The sequence below is a fragment of the Aphelocoma coerulescens genome, chromosome 14, assembly GCF_041296385.1.
Source record: "Aphelocoma coerulescens isolate FSJ_1873_10779 chromosome 14, UR_Acoe_1.0, whole genome shotgun sequence".
NCBI classification, from domain to species: Eukaryota; Metazoa; Chordata; class Aves; order Passeriformes; family Corvidae; genus Aphelocoma; species Aphelocoma coerulescens.
The window spans coordinates 17,107,313-17,127,747 of NC_091028.1; the positions used below are offsets into that span (position 1 = coordinate 17,107,313).

The window sequence follows — 20,435 nt, forward strand, 5'->3', positions numbered from 1 at the left end:
TCTTGACATCTTGTTTCAGTGTGCTCTCTTCTCCATGCTCAGTGATTTTTTTCATCAGGGTGTTACACAGAATCATGACCGAAGATGAGAAGTACTGTGTGGAGTAGCCCTACAGAGCACATGGAATGCTACATCAAGGTCTATGAAATAAACCAATTTTTGATTATTAAAGGGATTAGTTTTGCTTTCTTGCTAGTTGATACAGCTCTATAAAGCTGCTTCTTAGCATCAGAGATGACTTCTGTTTACTTGGACACTTAAACAGAGAGTAGGCTTCCCTTTTTGCTTCTGCTCTTGCTTATTGCCCATCTTTCTCAGAGTTTTTTTTCCAAAATACTTGCATTTCCCTTCCTTTTCTGTATACAGTTTAGGTCCCTGCTGATAAGAAAAGCATGCAGAGAGGGAAAAAATTAGGAATGCAACTGACAACCAATTTTGTGAAAATCAAGATATTTTGTCAGGGTAATTTTTTTTAAATTCCTTCTCTTCCATTCTATTTAATATTTTCCTGGTCAGGTGAGTGTACTGACAGGCAGTACTAGATAGAGGTGGCCCGATTCAACTAACCTTTTTGTAATTCAGATGATATCAAATATGGGAAATCCAGTATTTCTGAGACTGAGCAAATTACTGCTAATGTTTATGTGATGGAGTTAATGACATAATGAGTTCTGTGATTATTGAATTGTAAATGCATAAGATGGGATTGGGGAGGGGAGGTGTGAACAGAGCCCGGCTTTGAAAGGAATGTTCTCGTAATTTTCTGCCAAACCAGTTAATTTCTTTATTTTTGTACTCAGGGACAATTCCTAAAATGTTCCGTTAGTTTCTGAAGATGTGGCCTAAGGAGGGAGTTGTACTTCTAAGAAGGAAACTATTTTAGTGCAGCTTTAGTTGCAGATGCTGGTGTGGTCTTAGCTATTTGCTGTTAATGCTAATGTGAGTATATTGGGTCTCAAACCAAGAAGTGCCCTTCCTCTCAAAATCAGATGTCTGGAAGTATGGTAATTAACATCTTCATTTGCAGCAACATCTTTACTGGACTGTTTAGCTGCACTGGCAATTACTAGATTCTACCAGTGTTTCTGACCTGATAAAACCTATAGTGTAGTCATGGATCCAGCTGAACAAAATTGCTAGCTTTTTTTTTTCCCCCAGTGGAACTAATATGAACTACACTTTTCGAAGAACTGGGCTCATAGACCTTACATAGAGACAGTTTTGCAACTATGTTAAGAATTAGATTAGGCAATGTTAAGAGTTCTGTTTGTAATTATTTGTAGGTGTAAAGCTTCCAGATATGTATGTAGGGGAAACTCTTCAAGCTTATCTATTTAATATTCTGTTCTCTTGGGTTTTCATCATAAAACCATGACTAGTCTTTATCACTCATGCGTAGGCTTTTAACTGGGATAAGTTTTCAGTAAATCTCTCACCAAAACAGGCTGCAGGAATAGACAATAGCAGAAGACACGGATGTTGAAAAGGTGCTCAAAGGTGGAAAAACCGGGAGTTTTAACAGGAGCAGTTTTATATGCATTCATATTTCTAACATTAAAAGTGCTTAGAGCTAGATGAAAGGACATGATCCACAGAACAATCTGAGTATAATAGTGATGGTCTACTAAACCATGATTCCACTGTGTGGGTAAGCTTTTTTTTAAAACAAATTTTTCTTTGGGTTTTTGATCTATTACAGTGCCAGAAGTAAAGTCTGTTTCATTTAGCTCTTGAAACTCTACAAGTAGATTACTGTAGCTGGATGTTGTAAGATACCCTGCAGGCTTAGGCTCATTGCACTTGCCTAAAGCAGATCAGTTGGAAGGCAACATTGCTGGAAAAACTTGGAAAGGGACGACGACTACTGAAGTACTTGCAGGAATTTTTGTACAGAAGGCATGAAACCAGGGGCACAATCATTTTGTTAGACTGAAAAATGTAGTAAACTGTCAAAGTAATAAAAATAAATTTGGTCTATGAAGATGTGAAATATTTTATTAATACCTATTTTTTAGCAGTAAACTTGTATTTTTTATATATATATTTGTCTAGAAAGGCTATACGGATTGCTGTAGAACTAGCACATTTATGCTATTCAGAAAATATGAAAGTGACCTTAATTTAAAAAACATCATGTTTGAAAGATAAAATCCAAGTTCCTCATATCAGAGCTTTCCAAAGAATACGTACGATGCCAAGGAATTATTGTTTCTGGTTTTTCAAATGGAAGAAACTTTCTTTGCAAGTGACCAAGTTAGATTGTGTATGTATAATAAAGAAGGAAATGAGGGAGAAGCAGATTTTCTTCCCTTCCCACTTCCCTTTCTGACATCTTATTTGCAGGTAGGCTTGTGGAAACTTACTACAGTCTAAAGCGTCTGAAAGGACTGGATACAAAATGTGCAAAGCTAGCTATTTGGTCTAGAACCTTATTTTTCACGCCATATGAATTCTACTCAAAATTGCTGTAGGAAGTAAGTGGTTTGCTGTGTGAGTAAATATTGAACCTGAGAGTTGCTTTCTTCTTTAAAAGACAAGCTGTAAATACTTCACCTAGAAATATTTTATAATTCTTTATGGTGAAAAATTGCAAGGATTAACTTGCTTAGTGCATTCTTCTGAAAATACTGAATTCAACGTTTGGTTCTTTAGTAATCCTGCAGGAATTTACAGTTCTTGACTGTGCCATGAATCCATTGTATGTACACTGCATCTATATACTGCCACTTCGGTGTGTCTGCTTCTCTGTTCTTTACCCCAAGCTGTTCTCTTTGCCTCCTAGAGCTGCTAGCAAGGAGCCTGGCATAGGAAGTCTTTTTGTGTTTGCTAGCCTGAGCCCCCATCTATGCTGCGCAGCACCTGGTTATCAGGTGAGGTAGCTGGTGGTGTAGCCTGGGATCCAGACTATTGCGATCACAGATGGCTTTTGTTTTCTTGTGAGCTAGCCTAGATCTGTTTGTGTTAAATGAATTCTCGATTACTTGTTTACAATATAGCTATATATGGGCCATAGGCTGACTTTAGGTTCTTGGAGATTTGTGTGGTTTCCTGTTTCTGATTTGTTTTGAAGCACTAGGCAGTGGAAGGATGCCTTAAATAGTCTGCCTCTGAAGATGCGTGGAATTTAAGTGCTTTGCTTAGCAGTAGAGGAGGTTAGAGAGTAACTGGCTGAAATGCAGGTTCTTATAAATCCTTTCATTAGCTTTAGTCCCTACCTGATTTTGGAATTAGAATCCTGGAAATCAGTGGCAGAAATACCACTATGTAAGGTGGTCGACTTTATAGAAAGGCATTTGCATAAACTAAAATTTTGGATCAGCATTGCTTGGTACGTGAAAAATTAATTTCTCTAGAAATGAAATCAGTCTTGTGGATAAAATACCTTTATTCCCTAAAGGTCAAAACAGTCTAAGAATGTTGAGGTGTTCTCTGTGCTTCCAAAGCATTGAGCTTCTTGGCTATATTTTTGCTGATATAATATGAAGCTGATATCCTCATTACTCATTTATGGATGGACTGTGTTATGGATTTACTGGACAAAGGAAGAAGTGTCAGTAGACCAACAGTACTTCTGTTTCCCACTACTGCAGAGGGACCAGCCATTTTAGGTAAAATAGTATGTTTGAACAGGGGAAAGCTTGAAGCTTTCAAGCTTTTCAAGCTTCCATTAATTTGTACAGTCTTTAATCTTGAAATGTATTATCAGGACATGATTTTTAAAGATTTTTTGTTGTCTTTTAAATTATGGTTATTTCTATCAAGATATTTTGTTAAGAGATTTTTTGGGAGTAACAGTTTTATGCAGTTCTTCAATGAGTGCTTACCTTTCAGCACTAGGTTTCAAATGACACTGGGCATGAAGGAAGGTGAGCATAGTTGTTTTGCTGGGTTAGAGCCTGGACTTCTTTAATCAATTAGCATAGCTGTTTGTTTGGACAACAACAACAAAATACCCTCCTTTTACGAAGCCAAATGCTTTTGAAATTTATATGGTTAATTCATAAAAATGGTCTTTAAACCATTTTTTCATGTGGCAACTTCTGAGATCAAAAAACTTCACCCTAGATACATGTATGACTTCAGATTCTCTTGCAAAATGAATTTGTGTTAAAACAGTTTTTGTAGTTGAACTATGAGATTTTAGTATGTTCATTTAAATGTAGTAGTTGATAATCATTCATGAACCTTGATCAAAGTATCGATTTTGACAAATTGTTTGGCTTCAGACTGTTTTACTGACTGTGAGGGTCAGTTTGTTCACGATATGTGGTGTTAAAGGGGCAGTTTGTTGGCTTATGAGCTAAATTTTAAGTTCTCTACAGTAATCTTTTGCATACCATTTGATGATGAGGTTTGAAAGAGTGCTGATGCAGCTCTACGCAACATAAACGCAAACCCCTGCTTCACAAGATCAATGTTTGATGTTAATGCTTTTTAAATATCTACAAATAACTAATACTTGGAGTAGGGTTTCTTTGCTGCAGTTTGAAGAAAATGGCTTACTATTGTCTTCAAAGAACTCTGTAGAAAAGAGCATCCTGTTGTTTTGGGAAAATATTTTTGAAACCTAGTGTATTTTTTTAATAAATGCTTTTCTTTTTCTTTTTTTTTTGGAGATGACTGTTTGCTCTTAGAAATCATGTTGAACTTCTGTCAAGCTGAAAGTGTGAACAGAGTACATATCTTCTAATACCTCCCAATTACTATGATGTTTTAGTGTGGTTGTATGTATTTTAGTGTCAAAGTTAACCTGTTAAGTGGGTGAGTTAAATAGCTGTGTGATGCATTCAGAAGTACTTCTGAGGCTTGTCTTACTGTAAGTTTTGTCCCGTTCATTACATGCTTGATTTTATGTTACAGTCAAAAGGCAGTCTGATAGCAGCTAGTGACCTTTTTTAATGAATGTTTTTTCTCTTTAGGCAAGTATTTTAATTACTTAAAGGTAATAATAATGTTGGCAAATAGATGTATTGTTAAATTCTTGAGATTATCTGACAAACTTCTAAGCTATTCTAAGTGTGTATGAAGAGAAACTGGCATGCAATGGAGTTTGATTAATCAGTATATTGTTTCTCTCTACACAGATACATGTACAATTGGTTAATAGAAAGAGGATGCTGTTGATCACTTAGCAGAAAGTCTGACAATCCATTTTTAGGCAGACATCCAGAGCATAAATAGACATGAGCATATAAGGTCTGAGAATTGATGTTTACTGCAGTTTATGAAAGCACACCATCTATTATTGTCTTCATTCAGGGCATTCCACTCTGGTGCAGCAACGGACAGAATTTAGGAAAGGAAAATGGGTGTTAAATATTGATAGGGATCACACAATAATCATTACACTTCCTGCAAACAGCTCCTGTATGGGATCGGTATTTATTGTTGCAAACTGTACTGTGCTTTCTGCACTGAAAGGTGAGGCCTTTAGTTGGATTTTTGTTACTGTGAATCAGTGGGTTTGTGTCTTCAGTTTCTTGTACCTGAACTACACTGCTTTTGCCTGCATTCTCATTTTAGTAGCAGTTTGAGGACATGTATTCAGGCCTATCTGAGTATCTGACCTGATCAGTTGCTTTTTTCTTTCGGAACACGCTGGAACTCCCAGGGTGTCTTACACTATAACCTTTGAAGTGGAGACTCTCACAACTAGGTACTGGGGAACATAGAGAAGGTTAACATTTTAATTGTGGGATATGAGGGGGGAGGAGGCCAGTGGAAAAGCTGTGTGTAATATCTGTTAATTACCCCTTCTGATGCTCTTTTTCAGATACGAGATGTGTGTCACATGCAGTTGGTGCATCTTTGTCAACCCTCTGAAACACCAGTGTGCCATGAAAAGAATTTATTAAATATAACTGCTTATCTTTTAATTTTTTCATTTTAAAACCCCAGGTTTTCAATGTTTAAATTGTAAGCAATACAAAATAAATTTCAGTTTCAGATCTTTTGGCTTATATGACAATGTCAAAACAGTTAACAAAACAGCTCAGGCCAAACCTGTCTAACTTAAACTGCCTTTAGCAGAATCTTGGGTTGTGCCAGTCTTCTAGCTTATAGCCTCATTAGCATTATTTATAATCAAAACAAATGTACTGGTTGAGGTTTAGAGGTCATGTTGCTTTGTGTAAAAAATACTTTCTGTTACCACGGTCTGCTTCCAAAAATATTGGCCTTAGAAGTAGTTAGATGGAAGAGCTTTTGTGATCATGTTTGCCCTGTGTCTTAAAGCACCTTGAGATTCAGTAATAGTCAGCAGTCAGACTCAGTGCTATCAGACAGCTAAGAGGTCAGGACCCTGTTCATAGTGATTTTCTTTGTAATAGATCTTGCTAGTAGAAATTCAGCAATAGCAAAGATACTCTCAGTCGTCTTCAGGGTTCAACATCCTGCCAATCAGTGGAGAAGTAAAGGATACTGGAAGTTTTAGAAGCCCAGTCTTGAAAAGTATTTTTTGCTGCTGTCAGTGTTGATAGAATGGTCTCAGTAAAGTAGTGTTGCAGATTTTGTGGTGGGCAAAAACTAGTGGAGATGCAGTTGTTGTGGCTGTACTTGCTTTAGAGAAGTGTGGTATGTGTTTGATGCATATAAATACATTAACAGTTGTAGTGATAGTGCAGTTGTCAAAATGCTGAATTGCAAAGGGAAAAAGTATGAGTTCTTTTAGGTGGTGGGGAGGAAAGGAAAAACACAGTGCTATCCAATGGGCTTTTTGCATTGATTCCAGTTGACTTAAAGTTTATTTCTACTCTTCACAGACAATTGGGGAAAAGAACAGTATTAGAACTTATTTCACGTATAAATAAAAGGAATCCTGTTTCTAGTGATTTAGTGAAAATTACTTGATGAAGATTTCGAAATGACTGTTGATCTATAATGCCATGAGCATTCAGGAGGTTTGTTATTTTTTTCCATGAAAGGCTTTCAAACTCAGAGTATGTTGCATTAAGAATGAAACAATTTCTATGTGAAAGTAAATGAAAAGGAGAACCCTTAAGGGTTTGGGAAAGAAGTAGTGTTAGAGAGTACTTTTTAAAGAGATAGAATTACTAGGTCAGTGCTAATCAGTGTGGTCATGATCATCCATGACATGCAATAGGTAAGTCTGTAGTTACTATGTGAGGATCTGTGCTTTCACTGGCTTGCCAGCTGAGAAATATTGATAATTGCTAGAAGGAGAGCATCCTCAAGCTTCTGAGAATTGCAGATGCAGTTTAGAACATGCTAAAATTCTGCTGTGATTGACTTCATCTCTCACTAAAAAATCGTCTGCATCTGGCAGAAGGAGGATATTAAGTCTGATTTTTACAAAAGCGTGATGGTACAGAGTTAGATCAGATAAGCTGACCTGTATCCTATCTCTGGCGTATTTAAAAATACATATGTAATGAGACATTTATGGTTTCTGCAGACCTGTTTTTCGGAGCCTTTCAAAATAAAACTAAGAAGGTAAATAATGCAGGGCAAAATGCTAAAGAAGAATATATGGAGTGTGGAAAGGCGAGTGCAGGAATTACCTTTTTCTGTAAATGTTGAGGTGCAACATAACAGACCTAGTTGCGTAGCTCTGTCATTTCTTAGGTAACTGATCCTTTTAAATCTACTGCATGTTCCTCTGTCCTCCTTGTTCCTAATCTTGACTTTCCTTTGAGAAAGTTGGGACTAATTGATGTTATACCCTGGCTGAAAATAACCTTCTCTTCCTACAAAGTCCTTTTACTTCTGTCTCTTCCCTTAGGATTTTTCTATACTGGATATTCATTGTGACTTAGTTTCAGCTACTGTGTAATGAAATACACTGCATCCAGCACCTTTCCCCCTCTTTCTCCCAGTGCTCTCTGCTTTGTGGTGGATTTTTTTCTTGCTTGTTTGCTTTTTCAAGGTTCTTTTGCTAGCTGCATAATCTGATCAGACCCCCTCCCCGCAATGCTATTGCTTTATTAACCTGTAAAACCTCATTTGTGACTGGAGCCAGTTCATCATTTAGATCCCGATATTTAGTCTGTGTATATGTGTGTTTTATTTACTGTATTTCAGTTAATGGGATGTTTTTTATCCTGGCATCACTTCAGTTGCTGAGCAGTCGTGCTTGTGTCAGTCTTGCTGCAGTCTTGATAGGAAAGGGTGCAATCTGTTTTTAATTCTAGCTAGCGTGTATCTTTAGGCACACTGCTGTTTGAGTAGCTGTCTGAAGGAGAGGTGATTCATCTGGGATATGAAAATGCTGGGGACAATAGTTAGCCTGCGGAAGGTACCAGCTAAAATATATGTATATGAAGCATAAAAGGAACTGTGACCTACAGCACATATACTTTAATGTGTATATGCTGTTTTCGTAGTAATAGTGTCAATTTTAGCAGTAAATAAAGGTAGCTTTTCCCTACTGCACAGACCACAACCATGTGAGGAATCGCTTTTTTTGGGAGCTAGGTTCTTTAAGACCATGTGCATGATTAAGTGTCAGTCCAATTCCTTTCTAAGGTGGCTTCTGACAAAAATGCAGAAAATTGTTTCAGATTGAAATTCATGAGGTAAAAAAATTCTTTTTGTCAGAAGTAATTTTTAATTTGGTAACATGATGTATGTTATGGACTATCTCACATGGTTGTACATTACGTCTGTTTTGAGATTAGGTGATTTTCATTAAGTCATAGTTTCATTCTGCTGGATCTATGGTGGAATACTGAGATTAAAAAATAATATTCAGCCATGGTGTTAACTTTCTTAAATATTTCCTCTGTTTTTTTTTTTGTTGTTGTTGTTTGTTGTTGTTGTTTGGTTTGGGTTTTTTGTCAGCAGTAGTTTAGCAGAGCTCTCCTATTTGTTTGTATTTTCTGGCCAGTTTGAAGTAAAACATCAGATGCGGTCCCTGACAGACTAATTGAGGTGTATTACCAAAAGGGGCAGAAAGCAACTTGACACGGTTCCTTGGTCTTACTTAGGGAAAATTGATAAAAGGGTACCAAATGACGACTTGCTTTGTGTATTATATTAATCAGGAGTGTGTCTCCTTGTACTTGCTGTTTTATGGGCTGTATCTGTTCTTTTTGTTTTGCAATTGGGTTGTTTTTATGTGGCCATATGTACAATTTAAATAGTGCGTGCAATCTCCCTTGTTTTAAAAGGCCATGAACCAGAGCATTCTTCAAAAAAAGTTTTAGGTGTTGCCGGTTATGAAACCCTCTAGCTTATGTGCCTTTTTTATGTTATCTCTTTTCTTCTTGTCCTTCACCAGAGAAAGTGAAATTCCAAGTAAAAAATTAAGAATGTATTCTTTGCCTCCATTAAAGTTTTCATGTGTTCCTCTAGAGTTCATTGTAACTTGGATCTCTGAACTAATATTACTGGTAAATACAGGTGTTCGTTGTATAACTAGAAATTTAAGGTCATATTATTTGTAGGAGAAGATACCATGAAATTTGGTGTTAGGAGCATTTTTTTGGGTTTAAGAAAAGCATTCTTGAATTAAAGTGTTCAGACATTTGACCTATGGCTATATGACAGCGTGACCTAAATAGAGGTATTTATCAAATTGAAGCTGCCATTTCCAAATAAATACTAATGTTCCCTCCTAAAGAGATTTTTAATGATGACCCATTCAAAGAAGAATTTATATGATTCTTGTATGGAAATAAAGTGCAGTTGTGCATGGTAGTTATGTCAGGTATGGGAATAATAGTTTCATTTCTTTTCATCATTTTCAGTATGATGCTGTTCCAATCCAGTCAAGCGTGGTGTTATGCTCCTGTTCATCCCCATCAATGGTGAGAAACCAAGCAGATTCCAGCACTCCATCTGTCATTTCCCCTTGTGGCATCAGACAGGGATCTAACATGGAGGGCACAGCACCTGAATCAAGATCTAATTCAAACTCCTTGCAGCAACATACAGGACAGCAGCCTCCACAGCCTCGAAAGAAACGACCTGATGACTTCAAATTTGGGAAAATTCTGGGTGAAGGATCTTTTTCAACGGTAACTTTACTTTTTATATGAAGTGCCAGATATCTTAGATAAACTTGAAAATTTGTTGTATAAGATTGATGAGATTGAAATGTGGAGGGAACAGCTTGAAGAGTAAATGAATTGAATATAGTGGATTTAAGCTTGCCTATTAAGTGTCACCCTAAATATGGGGGTGATGGGGTTTTTTTTAAGCTCCTTTTAAATTGATCAGAAGTTCCATTGTATCCTAATGACTTGATGCTTGGATGTTCAGTCAACATTGCTTTCTAGTGTAAGTGTGATAGCCATAATAGGTTATGTGAAAAGTTTGATAGAAAGGATTGGAACTGGTCTAGGAGCTAATGGTAAGAACTGTGCAATGTCCTGTCTATGTCAGGAGGTACTGCCAGATGTTTTCGAAAGAAAGAACAGTGATACTTCTCCAATATTCTTTCTCAGCCTCTAGTGTCATGGTCCTTGAGGACTTAGTGAGTCACAGTCAGTATATTTGTGTTCAGTAGCCTTAAATGGTTTGTTTCTTACATCCACAGCATTGCACAAAAATGAATTACTTAAGTGTTACCTTAATGAATCCATTAAGCAATTAATACTTTAATCTGATGGTTCGGTAGTTTCACAGTTATAAGAATAATATTTCTGTGTCTTTTTCATATGATATTATTTGTATACAATTTTTGGTTGTAGGTCTCTAACTGTTGGGGTTTTCTGGTTCTTCCAGTACAGCCTACTGCGGTTTTTAGGATGCAGGCCTCTAGTGCTCATCAAGAGTAATTTGCACTCAAACACATAGTTTGCATAACTTGCAGGTTTCCCTAGAGAATCCAAGAGAGTTGTTGTGGCTTGGGTATACCAGAACACTTTGCTTCAGTAATACACTTTTCCTTCCTGCTTTTGGTCTCTGAAAGTTAATGCCATGTTCCATGTAGGTAGAGGAGTTCATAGGGCTTAGCCCAGGCTCTGAATAAGCTTTTGTTCCAGCGCTCTGCTACCTGTCCCCCTGGACAGCAGCACAACCCTCTGATGTATCAACTTCAGAGCATTTGATCTGTGGGGCATGTACCTTTGTTGTTATCAAAACATCTTGTTAAAAAGCATATGATTTGTTCTTATTAAACATGGTTGTAGACTCAGATCTGATGTACTCTGCAAGATCCTCACCAGTGTTGTAAATAAAAAGTGTTTATCTCAAAAAGCAGGGGCCTTCATATTGCCGTATATCCAATGACATCTTCAGATTAAAAAAATATTTTATTCAAGATCATAATGAACATATTTCATTTTCTTGGACTTCTGTTAAGCTACCACAAACTCTCACCTAGTGCCAGTGCTGCATTTTAAATTCAACAGAGATGCACATGATTTGGCTTCAGGGTTTTTCTTCAGAGCACTCTCCAATTTTGTGGGACCTTCTTCTGCAGCTGCAACTTCTTGGACCCATGCTTGGTATAAGCAAACACAGAAATGCAGGGCCTTCTACTTGTTGTTCAGCTCTTTTAAACTAATGAGAATCTACTTGCTTTGTAGACAGCTTCATGCTGCTTTCAGAATATCTGTTATGTGGTGGAAGAATTAAAATTCTCACGATTGAGGCGGCATGTTGTGTTGCTCTCCTCCTTCTATATAGCGGGTACATATATATTCCACCTTGGTTTTGTCTCCACCGATAAATGAGGCACTTCTTAAAAACAGGAGCTCTAAGGAATTATGATTGTCTGACCAAAACCAGTTCTTAAATGCAGATTTAATCTCTGGCTGCCTGAAGTATTTGTTCAAGTTTAGAGTGGGGCTTGGTCATGATGTATGCCAGGTATGTTGGCAGTTATTTCTGCATTGTAGCCTCAGAGGGTTCTCTGCTCTACCTATCTCCCCTTCCTTCAATTTGGGATGTTTAACTACATTTCTTGCCTTGCTGTTGTCTGAATTTACAACTTACACATTTATATGTTCTATGAATGCTTTTGTTTTTCTGCTAATTTTACGTCTTTTTTTTAAGCTATCCAGCTAACCTCTAATTTCTTACTATTTACATTCCTTATTGATATTACTTCCTCCTGTAGGGTGGATAAGATTCAAGCCTGCTGATAACATTGTATCAATATGTACCTCTGAGTTATTTCTTTCTTTTTCCTTTTTTTTTCCTTTTTTTATTTATTTTTTTAAATTTTTTTTTGGTGCCTGTCTGCTGGGGTTTTCTGGATTATTAGTTGGGAGGAAGTTAAGATATATGGTATGCTCAGGTTTGTTTGGTGAGGAAGGAACTTGAGGGTACCAAGGTACTCCTGCTATCAGGTAAGTGCCTAGTCACGGGTACTTAGAACACAGCTGTTCAATATCCATGTAAGTATGTGAGCAATACCTGTGAAATACAATGGTAAAAAATTGGATACAGTGCAGGGCTGGAAGAGAGTCAGTCCATTAGCTTAATTTGCCAAGATACATTTTCATCTGTGTCAGCTGATCACTTCTGTCATCTGAGTATGGTCTCCAAGTATATGGGGTTTTATTTAATAACTGTCTTTTAAAGTGACCTGCTTTCAGAAGCTTTCGTGGTAGATATGGTTGATGAAACCTAGCTACAAAAATTAGAAAAGTTAATAGCATTCTCATTTGACTGCACATCTTATCTAGTGTTATACGTGTACACAGAAGGATCTCAAAAATTCCTTATGCAGAGATGCAGATTGTAACAGACTGGTTGTTTCTAATGGAAATTTTCATTGATCAAATACTGTAAACTTCAATGTGTTTGTAGGAGATGAACTTTGAAAAAAAAAAATTAAGGGTGCCTGTTACTACTGAACTGAGATCAATTTTCTAGTACTAAACAGGGCAACTGCATGCACTTTTTTCATCTGAGAAAAATGCCTTGTTTATATTTCCTAAATACCTAACATTTAGCATCAGGTGTATGTAGTAATATTTTGGAGTACCCTGTTATTACTGATTTTGCAAGGGATTAGAATATAATGAGAAGTGGATTAGAAGCAAGCCTGGTGCAGTGATTAAAAGAAAATAGTATGAAGTTGAGATTTTAGCAAGGTGTTGAAATGGATATAAACTTACAATGAGAAAAACAGAAAGCTGTAGTCATCTGTTGTTACAAGGTTATTGCTTGCATTCATGAAAGAGGACTTTTCAGATTTTCTCTAAAGTTGCCTTTTATAAAGTTCTTTCTTAAAAACGAGCCTTGTGTTCCTCCAAAAGCTTTTCTCTTTAAAAATGTAAACCTGCTTGCCTGAAATTTCATCCCTTGCTTCTACTAATTGGAAATCTTCTGTTCCTTTTATTTAAATCTTTTTCTTAACAAATTGTAAATAGTTTAAAGTTCTGTCTCAGTTTTTACTTTTGCTCACTCAAATAAAATTTATCTTTCAATCTTTGCCATCTATGTTAGGTAAAGTACTGTGACAATTATTTTTATGAATATTCCTCAGCGTACTTGTTGCTTTTTGTTCCTCCCTTTAAGAAGATTTGGCAGTTTACTTTGACTTATATTACCATCTTCAGAATTCTTCTGGAAAAATAATAAAGTAAATCGGTATTCACACTCTCATAGTGTAAGTCTTTTGGCAAAACAGGCATTGGTCTGCTGAACTGAATTTCTGCAGAAGTCTTGCTGAAGCATAATATGAACACATGCTTAAATATTTTGCTGTGTTCCAAATACCTACCGGAAGATCAATATTAGTGTATGTGTTTAGTGGCCAGTTACAATATATTTTCTTTCCTCTGGCAACAGGTTGTCTTGGCTCGAGAATTGGCAAGTTCTAGAGAATATGCCAGTAAGTATTGACTCCTTTAACATGAACTTTTTGAAAATACGGTATCAATGTAGTCCAGTTACAAAACACCCATTGAAGAAACAGAATTAGTGGTTTCATGTTAATTATATATAACCAAAAAACTCCAAAACAAGGTGTGATTCATTTAATTGTACCTCTTGCATTTTTACTCTCTCTTTTTTCATTAAGTTAAAATTCTAGAAAAACGTCATATCATAAAAGAAAACAAGGTACCATATGTGACACGAGAGAGAGATGTAATGTCCCGTCTGGATCACCCTTTTTTTGTGAAACTCTACTTCACCTTTCAGGATGATGAAAAGCTATGTATCCTTTGTATATTAAAACTTGCTGTAATACTTTCTTAAGAGCAACAATGCCCAGTTGTGGTTCCTTTGAAACATGGTCTAACAGAAATGATGAATTTAACTTGAGGTATTTAAAATATCCTAATGTATGTGATGCAATTTTTTATAGTCATGCTTTTAACAGTAATTAAGCAGATCGAATGAGTGGGTCCTCTCAAAGAGAAGAGTAGGTGTCTTGTGGGACAGGGGGGAGCAGTCAAACAAATTGTCTATGTGGTAAATGTTGAAGGGTCCAAGTTTAAAATAACTTAAAAATTCTGAATCGAGGGGCATGTATTAGAAGTGTTTTATTCCTGATGTGTGTGTGTGTGTATATATCTGTAGTAAAACACCATAATTCCTGCATTTAAAATAGGGCTAGCCAGCTATATTTCCTACTAGTTTCATTTCTACAATTAGAGCTATGATTAAAACTTTTCTTATGTAAAGGTGAAGGTGCTTATACAATAATCTGAATCCTCTGTTTGGGCTACCATTTCCCAAGCTCTCTCTGGGTCAGTAAGTAGTTTTTTGGTTTTCCCAGAGGCTGCTAATAGTGCTGGCAAGCACTACTGTACTATTATCATACAATATGAGCTCACAGGGCCTCTTTTGCAGTGTAAACACTTGCTCTGGTGCTTTCCAGGTGATGGGACAATTTTTAACTTTTATCAGTTATTACTGTAAATAATTCTCTTTGAGGGCAATTATGTATGTAATTTAAATTAATTAATCATGCCACTCCCTGGAAAAACTACAGAGTTAACCCTTTATGTAGTTTTTGCTATGCTAAGAAATTTGGACCCATGTCCTAGGTTGTTAACATATTTAAGAAATTATTTTGGGTTGCTACTTGTAAAGTTTCAAATTAACAAACTTCTTCCATGTTGTTCATGTTATTTTTAGTAGTATTCTTGTCATTGGAATAAGATGTGGGGATTTTTGTTTTAGATTGGCTTAGAAATAAACCTTAACGGAGTTCCATTCAGATTTTGGGCTTAGCTATGCCAAAAACGGAGAGCTGCTAAAGTATATACGCAAAATTGGCTCGTTTGATGAGACCTGTACAAGATTTTATACTGCCGAAATTGTATCCGCCCTGGAGTATTTGCATGGGAAAGGAATAATTCACAGGTAATACAAAGTTGAGACAGACATGCAGTTGACCATGCACAAGGTGGTTTTTTTTTCTAGAAGTGTTCTTTGTGAAGGTAAAAGCAAATGTGGCTTTTGTGGAAAGCTAAAGAGCACAAATTGCATTTGATCAGCACTAGTACAGTTAACATCAGGAACTAAACACAGCAAACTTGAGGAGGAGAGCCAATTGCTGTTATACCAACTGTTGGAACAGGAAAAAATAAGAAAACCTTCTGGCCTAGAATTAACATTACCCAAAGCTTGTCTTTCAGGCTTCATCGGTTGGCCTAAAAACCAGAAACTGACTTTTGGTTTAACTACACTTTTTTTCCTGTGTCGTTATGTAGCAAAAGTTGACTAGAATTCTTTTTGTGTGTGACTTAATGTGTACTGTGTAATCAAGTAAAGTTAATCTATATTAGTTTTCACTGAGTGAACAATTTCCACAAAGCTGCACAATAATTAGGTAAGTGGTGAAATTAGCAAAATTCTGAGTAGTACTTTTGAAGTTGTTTTTGATGTAGTATGTTGTTTGAATAATTATGTTTTGTCATTCATGTTTATTAAATAAAGCTTTAAGTGCTAGACATCAGAGCTGCAGAACTTCTTTTTGGGTAGGAAATCTGTTCTGTCTGTAGGTTACCAAGCTGTTGTCATGGGACACTAGATGCTAGTTGGCAAAAAGCTGACTGATTATAATTCTGATAGCATTATTTCTTTCAAGTTATTAAAAACCCTTTTTTTTCCTTTAAAATACAAGTTTTTGTGAAATAATTTGAAATAAAATCTAAGGGGGATGGATGTGGAGAGTACTGAAACCACAAGGTTTTCTACAGGGGCAGGGGGGAAGTTCAAGAACTCCTAGTTTCACTTTGATTTTACAGTCCATGTGTTTAGGCTGAGAGAATGCTTATAAAAATGAATGTAGCATGATTCTCAGTGTTACTAAGCCTATATTGGAAGCCTTATATTGTAGAAGAGCTGCTTTATACTTGTCTTTATATGAAGGACCCTACGAGGAGCTCAAAAGAAAACAGTGAAATTGTGCAGTTAGAGAACTTAATATGAAGTTTGAGGCCACAGCCGTAGCAGTGCCTGAAAGCTCTTGTGATTTCCTGCTGCCTGAAGAAATAGGACATGAGATAGAACCACTTCAAGAAGTCAGGCTACCCTGGAAAATTTATTACAGATAATCTCTCTATGTATCTGGATATGTAGCTATAGATCCATAATACAGTATTAATGTGGGTATATGATATATTATATAAACAGTATATATATGTGTACAGAGTACAATATGTCTGCATACATATGTATCTTAAAAAAGCCCTACACAGAACTGTTTGTTTACAAACAGTTTGTGCTAGTTTCCAGACTTTAAACTGTACAACTCATGCTTTTCCATAGTAGGGGACTTTAATCTGAAGAAAATAATGCTGCACAATGATTGACAGAAACAGCTTTCAGTTTTTACTGTTTTTTTCTTACTAGTCAAACAAAACAACTCCCATGCTCCTAGATTTCTTTATGAGCATTCAAAGATACTGCTTATGAGGGAAGTATGTAATTTCTTTTTGGATCAACTAAGGAAACTTGGTGCAAAGGAATATCATATCAGTGTAACTGAATGCTCTTAAGTTGTTTCTAATGCACCTCTTGACATCTAACTCTGTATTGCTATCTATCATGTTTGTGATACTGTGAAGTCTGATTTTATTCAGAATCAGAGGCAGTGTCTATGCAAATGGTAGGCATGCATTTGAAATACAGATTATGCATGGAGGTGATCTATGGTTCTTACCTAGTCAGGACATTTAGCTAGGGCTGGGTTTGCCGGTGTTTGACTAACGGGAGTTTCGCAATGAGGAAAGAGACCTAGAAGCTCTCAATGCCATATCAATCTATCAGATTTAATTTTTTTATTTAAATTAAGGCTTTGGAGTGAAGGGGCTTGGGTTTTTGTGTGTGTTTTTGTGAGGTGGGGTTTTTGTTGGGATTTGTTTGGGTTTTTTGTTAGTCTCTTTTTTTTAAAAAAATTTTTGAGCATGTGACATGCACAGTAGCATAGTTTTGAGATAATTATTTACTCGATGTTTTAAAAAAAAAGTTAAGTAATGGATTTACCAAAATCTGTTAGTCTGCCGGTTGACAGCTACAAGTTAGAGAAGTTGTTGTAACAATGTTTATAGAGTGTCTGCACTCATTTGTTATAGCATTATGTACCTAAGTCACTAGACTTAGGTCAGTTTCGTAACTTTGTGTGCTGTTTGAATATAAAAACCTGTCTTTTCCAGGGACCTTAAGCCAGAGAACATCTTGTTAAATGAAGACATGCACATTCAAATAACAGACTTTGGAACAGCAAAAGTATTATCTGCAGATAGCAGACAAGGTTTGCCATTATTCATTATGTGACACCAGTAATTGTAGCAAGTGATCCTTTGAAAATGTACTTATGTTGTATTTACCAAATTGTAACCTTCAAATATCATTACCTTACCTAAATCACTAAAATATCTTGAAACAGTTTTGACGGTCGCTACTTAGATTATGTCAGAGGAGGTAATATTTGGTGTAGTGGTATACCAGCTAGATTACCAGCTGGGCAGTTTAACTACTTCAGATTACTTAGTTTTCATTTGCAAGACAAGAATACAAACAAATAGGTACTGTGGCTAGCCTGATACAGTAAGTTTTTACTCTGCTTATATGTTTAACTCCAGTGGCTGTCAGAATTGCACAAATGTGAAGGTTCTAGAATTAATGTGTCTTTAGTTGTTACTAATAGACTGTAAATAGATGCTGCAAACAATGCCTGGAAAAAGCAGTAGGCCGAACTGAATTCAATAGACTTTTTTTTTCCTTGTCTGTAGCAAGCTTGTGTTGGTAGATTTTATAACTAAGTAATATCTAAATGCCTAGCTTCTTGAACCAGATAGGTATCACTGAGATTGATTTGTTTCTTCCAAGCAGGTTTTGTGGACGGGTAGAGAAATTAAATTCTCATGGGTTCTTTGTAGCATTATGTAACTTGCAATGGATTGCCTTTTGGGTTTTTTTTTTAACTGAGTGGGGACAGGGGAGGAAGGGGAATATTGGCTTATCCATGAGTATGTGTTTGCTTATTTCTTTCTATTTCCCTAACAGCGCGGGCAAACTCATTTGTAGGGACAGCACAGTATGTTTCTCCAGAACTGCTGACAGAGAAATCTGCCTGTAAAAGGTGAGGACTCTATATTCCAGAACTTAACTGACTCTGTCAGGAAGCTGTCGAATGGGGAAGAGTGGATAAATCAAGCAAGCAAGCTCAGTATTTTAAAGAAATAAGATGCTTGAGTATAAAGGTTTTTTTAAGAGAGTTTGAAAATTTTTTTCTTATCAAGTATTGCTTCTTGTCTGAGGGCTGGTTTCCTCCATTTATCTACTTTTTAGAGTTCTACAAACAGGTTTAGGTGTTGCTGGAAAAGGAGATGTGTAAGGTGAAGTTGGACTTCTTACCCATAAATAGATAAGAAAAACTTTTGTCTGTTATCCAAATAATATAATTATTTTAATTCCATTTTGTATAAGATTGCTCAAATATGGTATTTCCTGCTGTAGTAACAATGGAATGTCACGTGCTGTTCAGTTAGGGAGAAGGCTGCAGCATTCTTTGACTTGTATTTAGATCAACTTGCAGTTACCTTTCCTAAACTGTATTTGGGATTTGCAACATTTTAAAGCTTGTCTCTGTGCCTGGTATGAGTATGCCCTTAAGAAATTTCTTAACTTGTTAAAATTGTTTGTTGATGGTAACCTACTGAATGTGTATATCTATTTTATTGCAATGATGGAAGAGTAAGCTAGTAGCTGACAAATCACAGGTACAAAAGATCATTTATATGAATAGGTATGGTAATTTGTGCTAGCATTTTTTGAAGTCAGAGAAATACCATCAGACTTTTCACATCTTCTTTCATCAGTGAAGAGCTTTTGACTGTTTTGGCTAATGGAAAGACTTACTCAGAATATCATCTCCTTTTAGAAGTTGCATAATGCTTCATCTTTACAGGAAACTCTTAAATTGAGTAGCTTTAAGTCTTTGTTAGTATTTTAGTCTTCCATGAGGGCTTTGAAGCTTTAATCAAATCTATGGATAGGTTGCCTCAAGGTAAAGTAAGTTAAAAGTGCACTTTCAGGCCAACACACTAAAACTTTACCCACCACACTAAAATTTAACTTTCCCTCACGTACCATTATAGCCTGTCTTTTTGTTTGTGTCTTAAGACAAGCTTTAATTGAAAAAGGTAAAAAGCTGAATTGTAATTTTTTTTTATCAGATATTTAGAGGAAAGTATTTTAATTCTGAAAGGGCATATATTGAATTAAATTGGGTGCATCTTTGAATCGTCATGTAGATAATCAGTATTCTTTTCAGAGTCATTACATACCCATTATTTGGACTGAGAATTCAGCTGTCTTCCTCTTGTGCTTGTAGTCAGTTTTTGTGGGACTGTTACTCTACAGTTCTTTCTTGAAAGTTGTGTTGCTAGCCTACTCTTCTGTCAAGGGCTGAAGTGAAAATAGTATGGAAATTATACAAAGCACGTTTGTCCACTGGGTTCACACTATGTTCTAAGTAGCAGAAGATTAAGAATTTTTCTTTTTAAATTACATTGTAAAGACTTCTTTTACAAAAAGTTGCTATGTTTTTTCCTCTTTGTTTTGAAGCTCTGACCTCTGGGCTCTGGGATGCATAATATATCAACTTGTAGCTGGATTGCCTCCGTTTAGAGCTGGGTAAGAGATTTGAGCTAATTATTTACTTGTGGATCATAAATATATTGTCTCTGATTTGATTTTTACCTTACTACCAGTTCTGAAGTATTTTCATGATACAGAGTTGGTGTTAATGTCATGCCTGCTTTTATTTGTCCTTTTTGATGACATGAAATTGCTTAGCTATAACTAGAGATCCCGAGAGAGAGGTTCCTTAAGCTATCCTAGAATTTCACATGTTAATTTGTGCCATGTAACTATACTTCAAGGCATATCCTCAGCTCTCTCTGTTGAGTCATTTGAGCTTTTCTTGTTACTGCTCAAGTATCTGGTGCTTACAGGATTATAGTACTCCTTCACCCTAGGAAGATTTATGGGAATGTAACTTAACTTGTAGGTTTCTTGTTTAGTATTTGTCTGGGTTATTCAGGTTAAGGTGAAAG

At 36.2% G+C, this 20,435-nt stretch overlaps 1 protein-coding gene across 5 annotated transcripts in view; it reads left to right on the top strand.

Annotated features, from left to right (window-relative positions):
* Positions 1–20,435, top strand: part of PDPK1 (3-phosphoinositide dependent protein kinase 1) — a 31,567-nt gene that overhangs the window by 1,226 nt on the left and 9,906 nt on the right. For 3 of the 5 annotated variants that reach the window (XM_069029900.1, XM_069029902.1, XM_069029898.1), the window contains exons 2-8: positions 9,708–9,977; positions 13,708–13,750; positions 13,940–14,077; positions 15,087–15,231; positions 17,529–17,626; positions 18,382–18,457; positions 19,945–20,013. In XM_069029900.1, coding sequence (XP_068886001.1) covers positions 9,765–9,977; positions 13,708–13,750; positions 13,940–14,077; positions 15,087–15,231; positions 17,529–17,626; positions 18,382–18,457; positions 19,945–20,013 — 782 coding nt within the window. In that variant the 5' untranslated portion in view covers positions 9,708–9,764. The remainder of the gene's footprint in view (positions 1–9,707; positions 9,978–13,707; positions 13,751–13,939; positions 14,078–15,086; positions 15,232–17,528; positions 17,627–18,381; positions 18,458–19,944; positions 20,014–20,435) is intronic. The other 2 variants (XM_069029901.1, XM_069029899.1) reach the window with 1 other exon arrangement.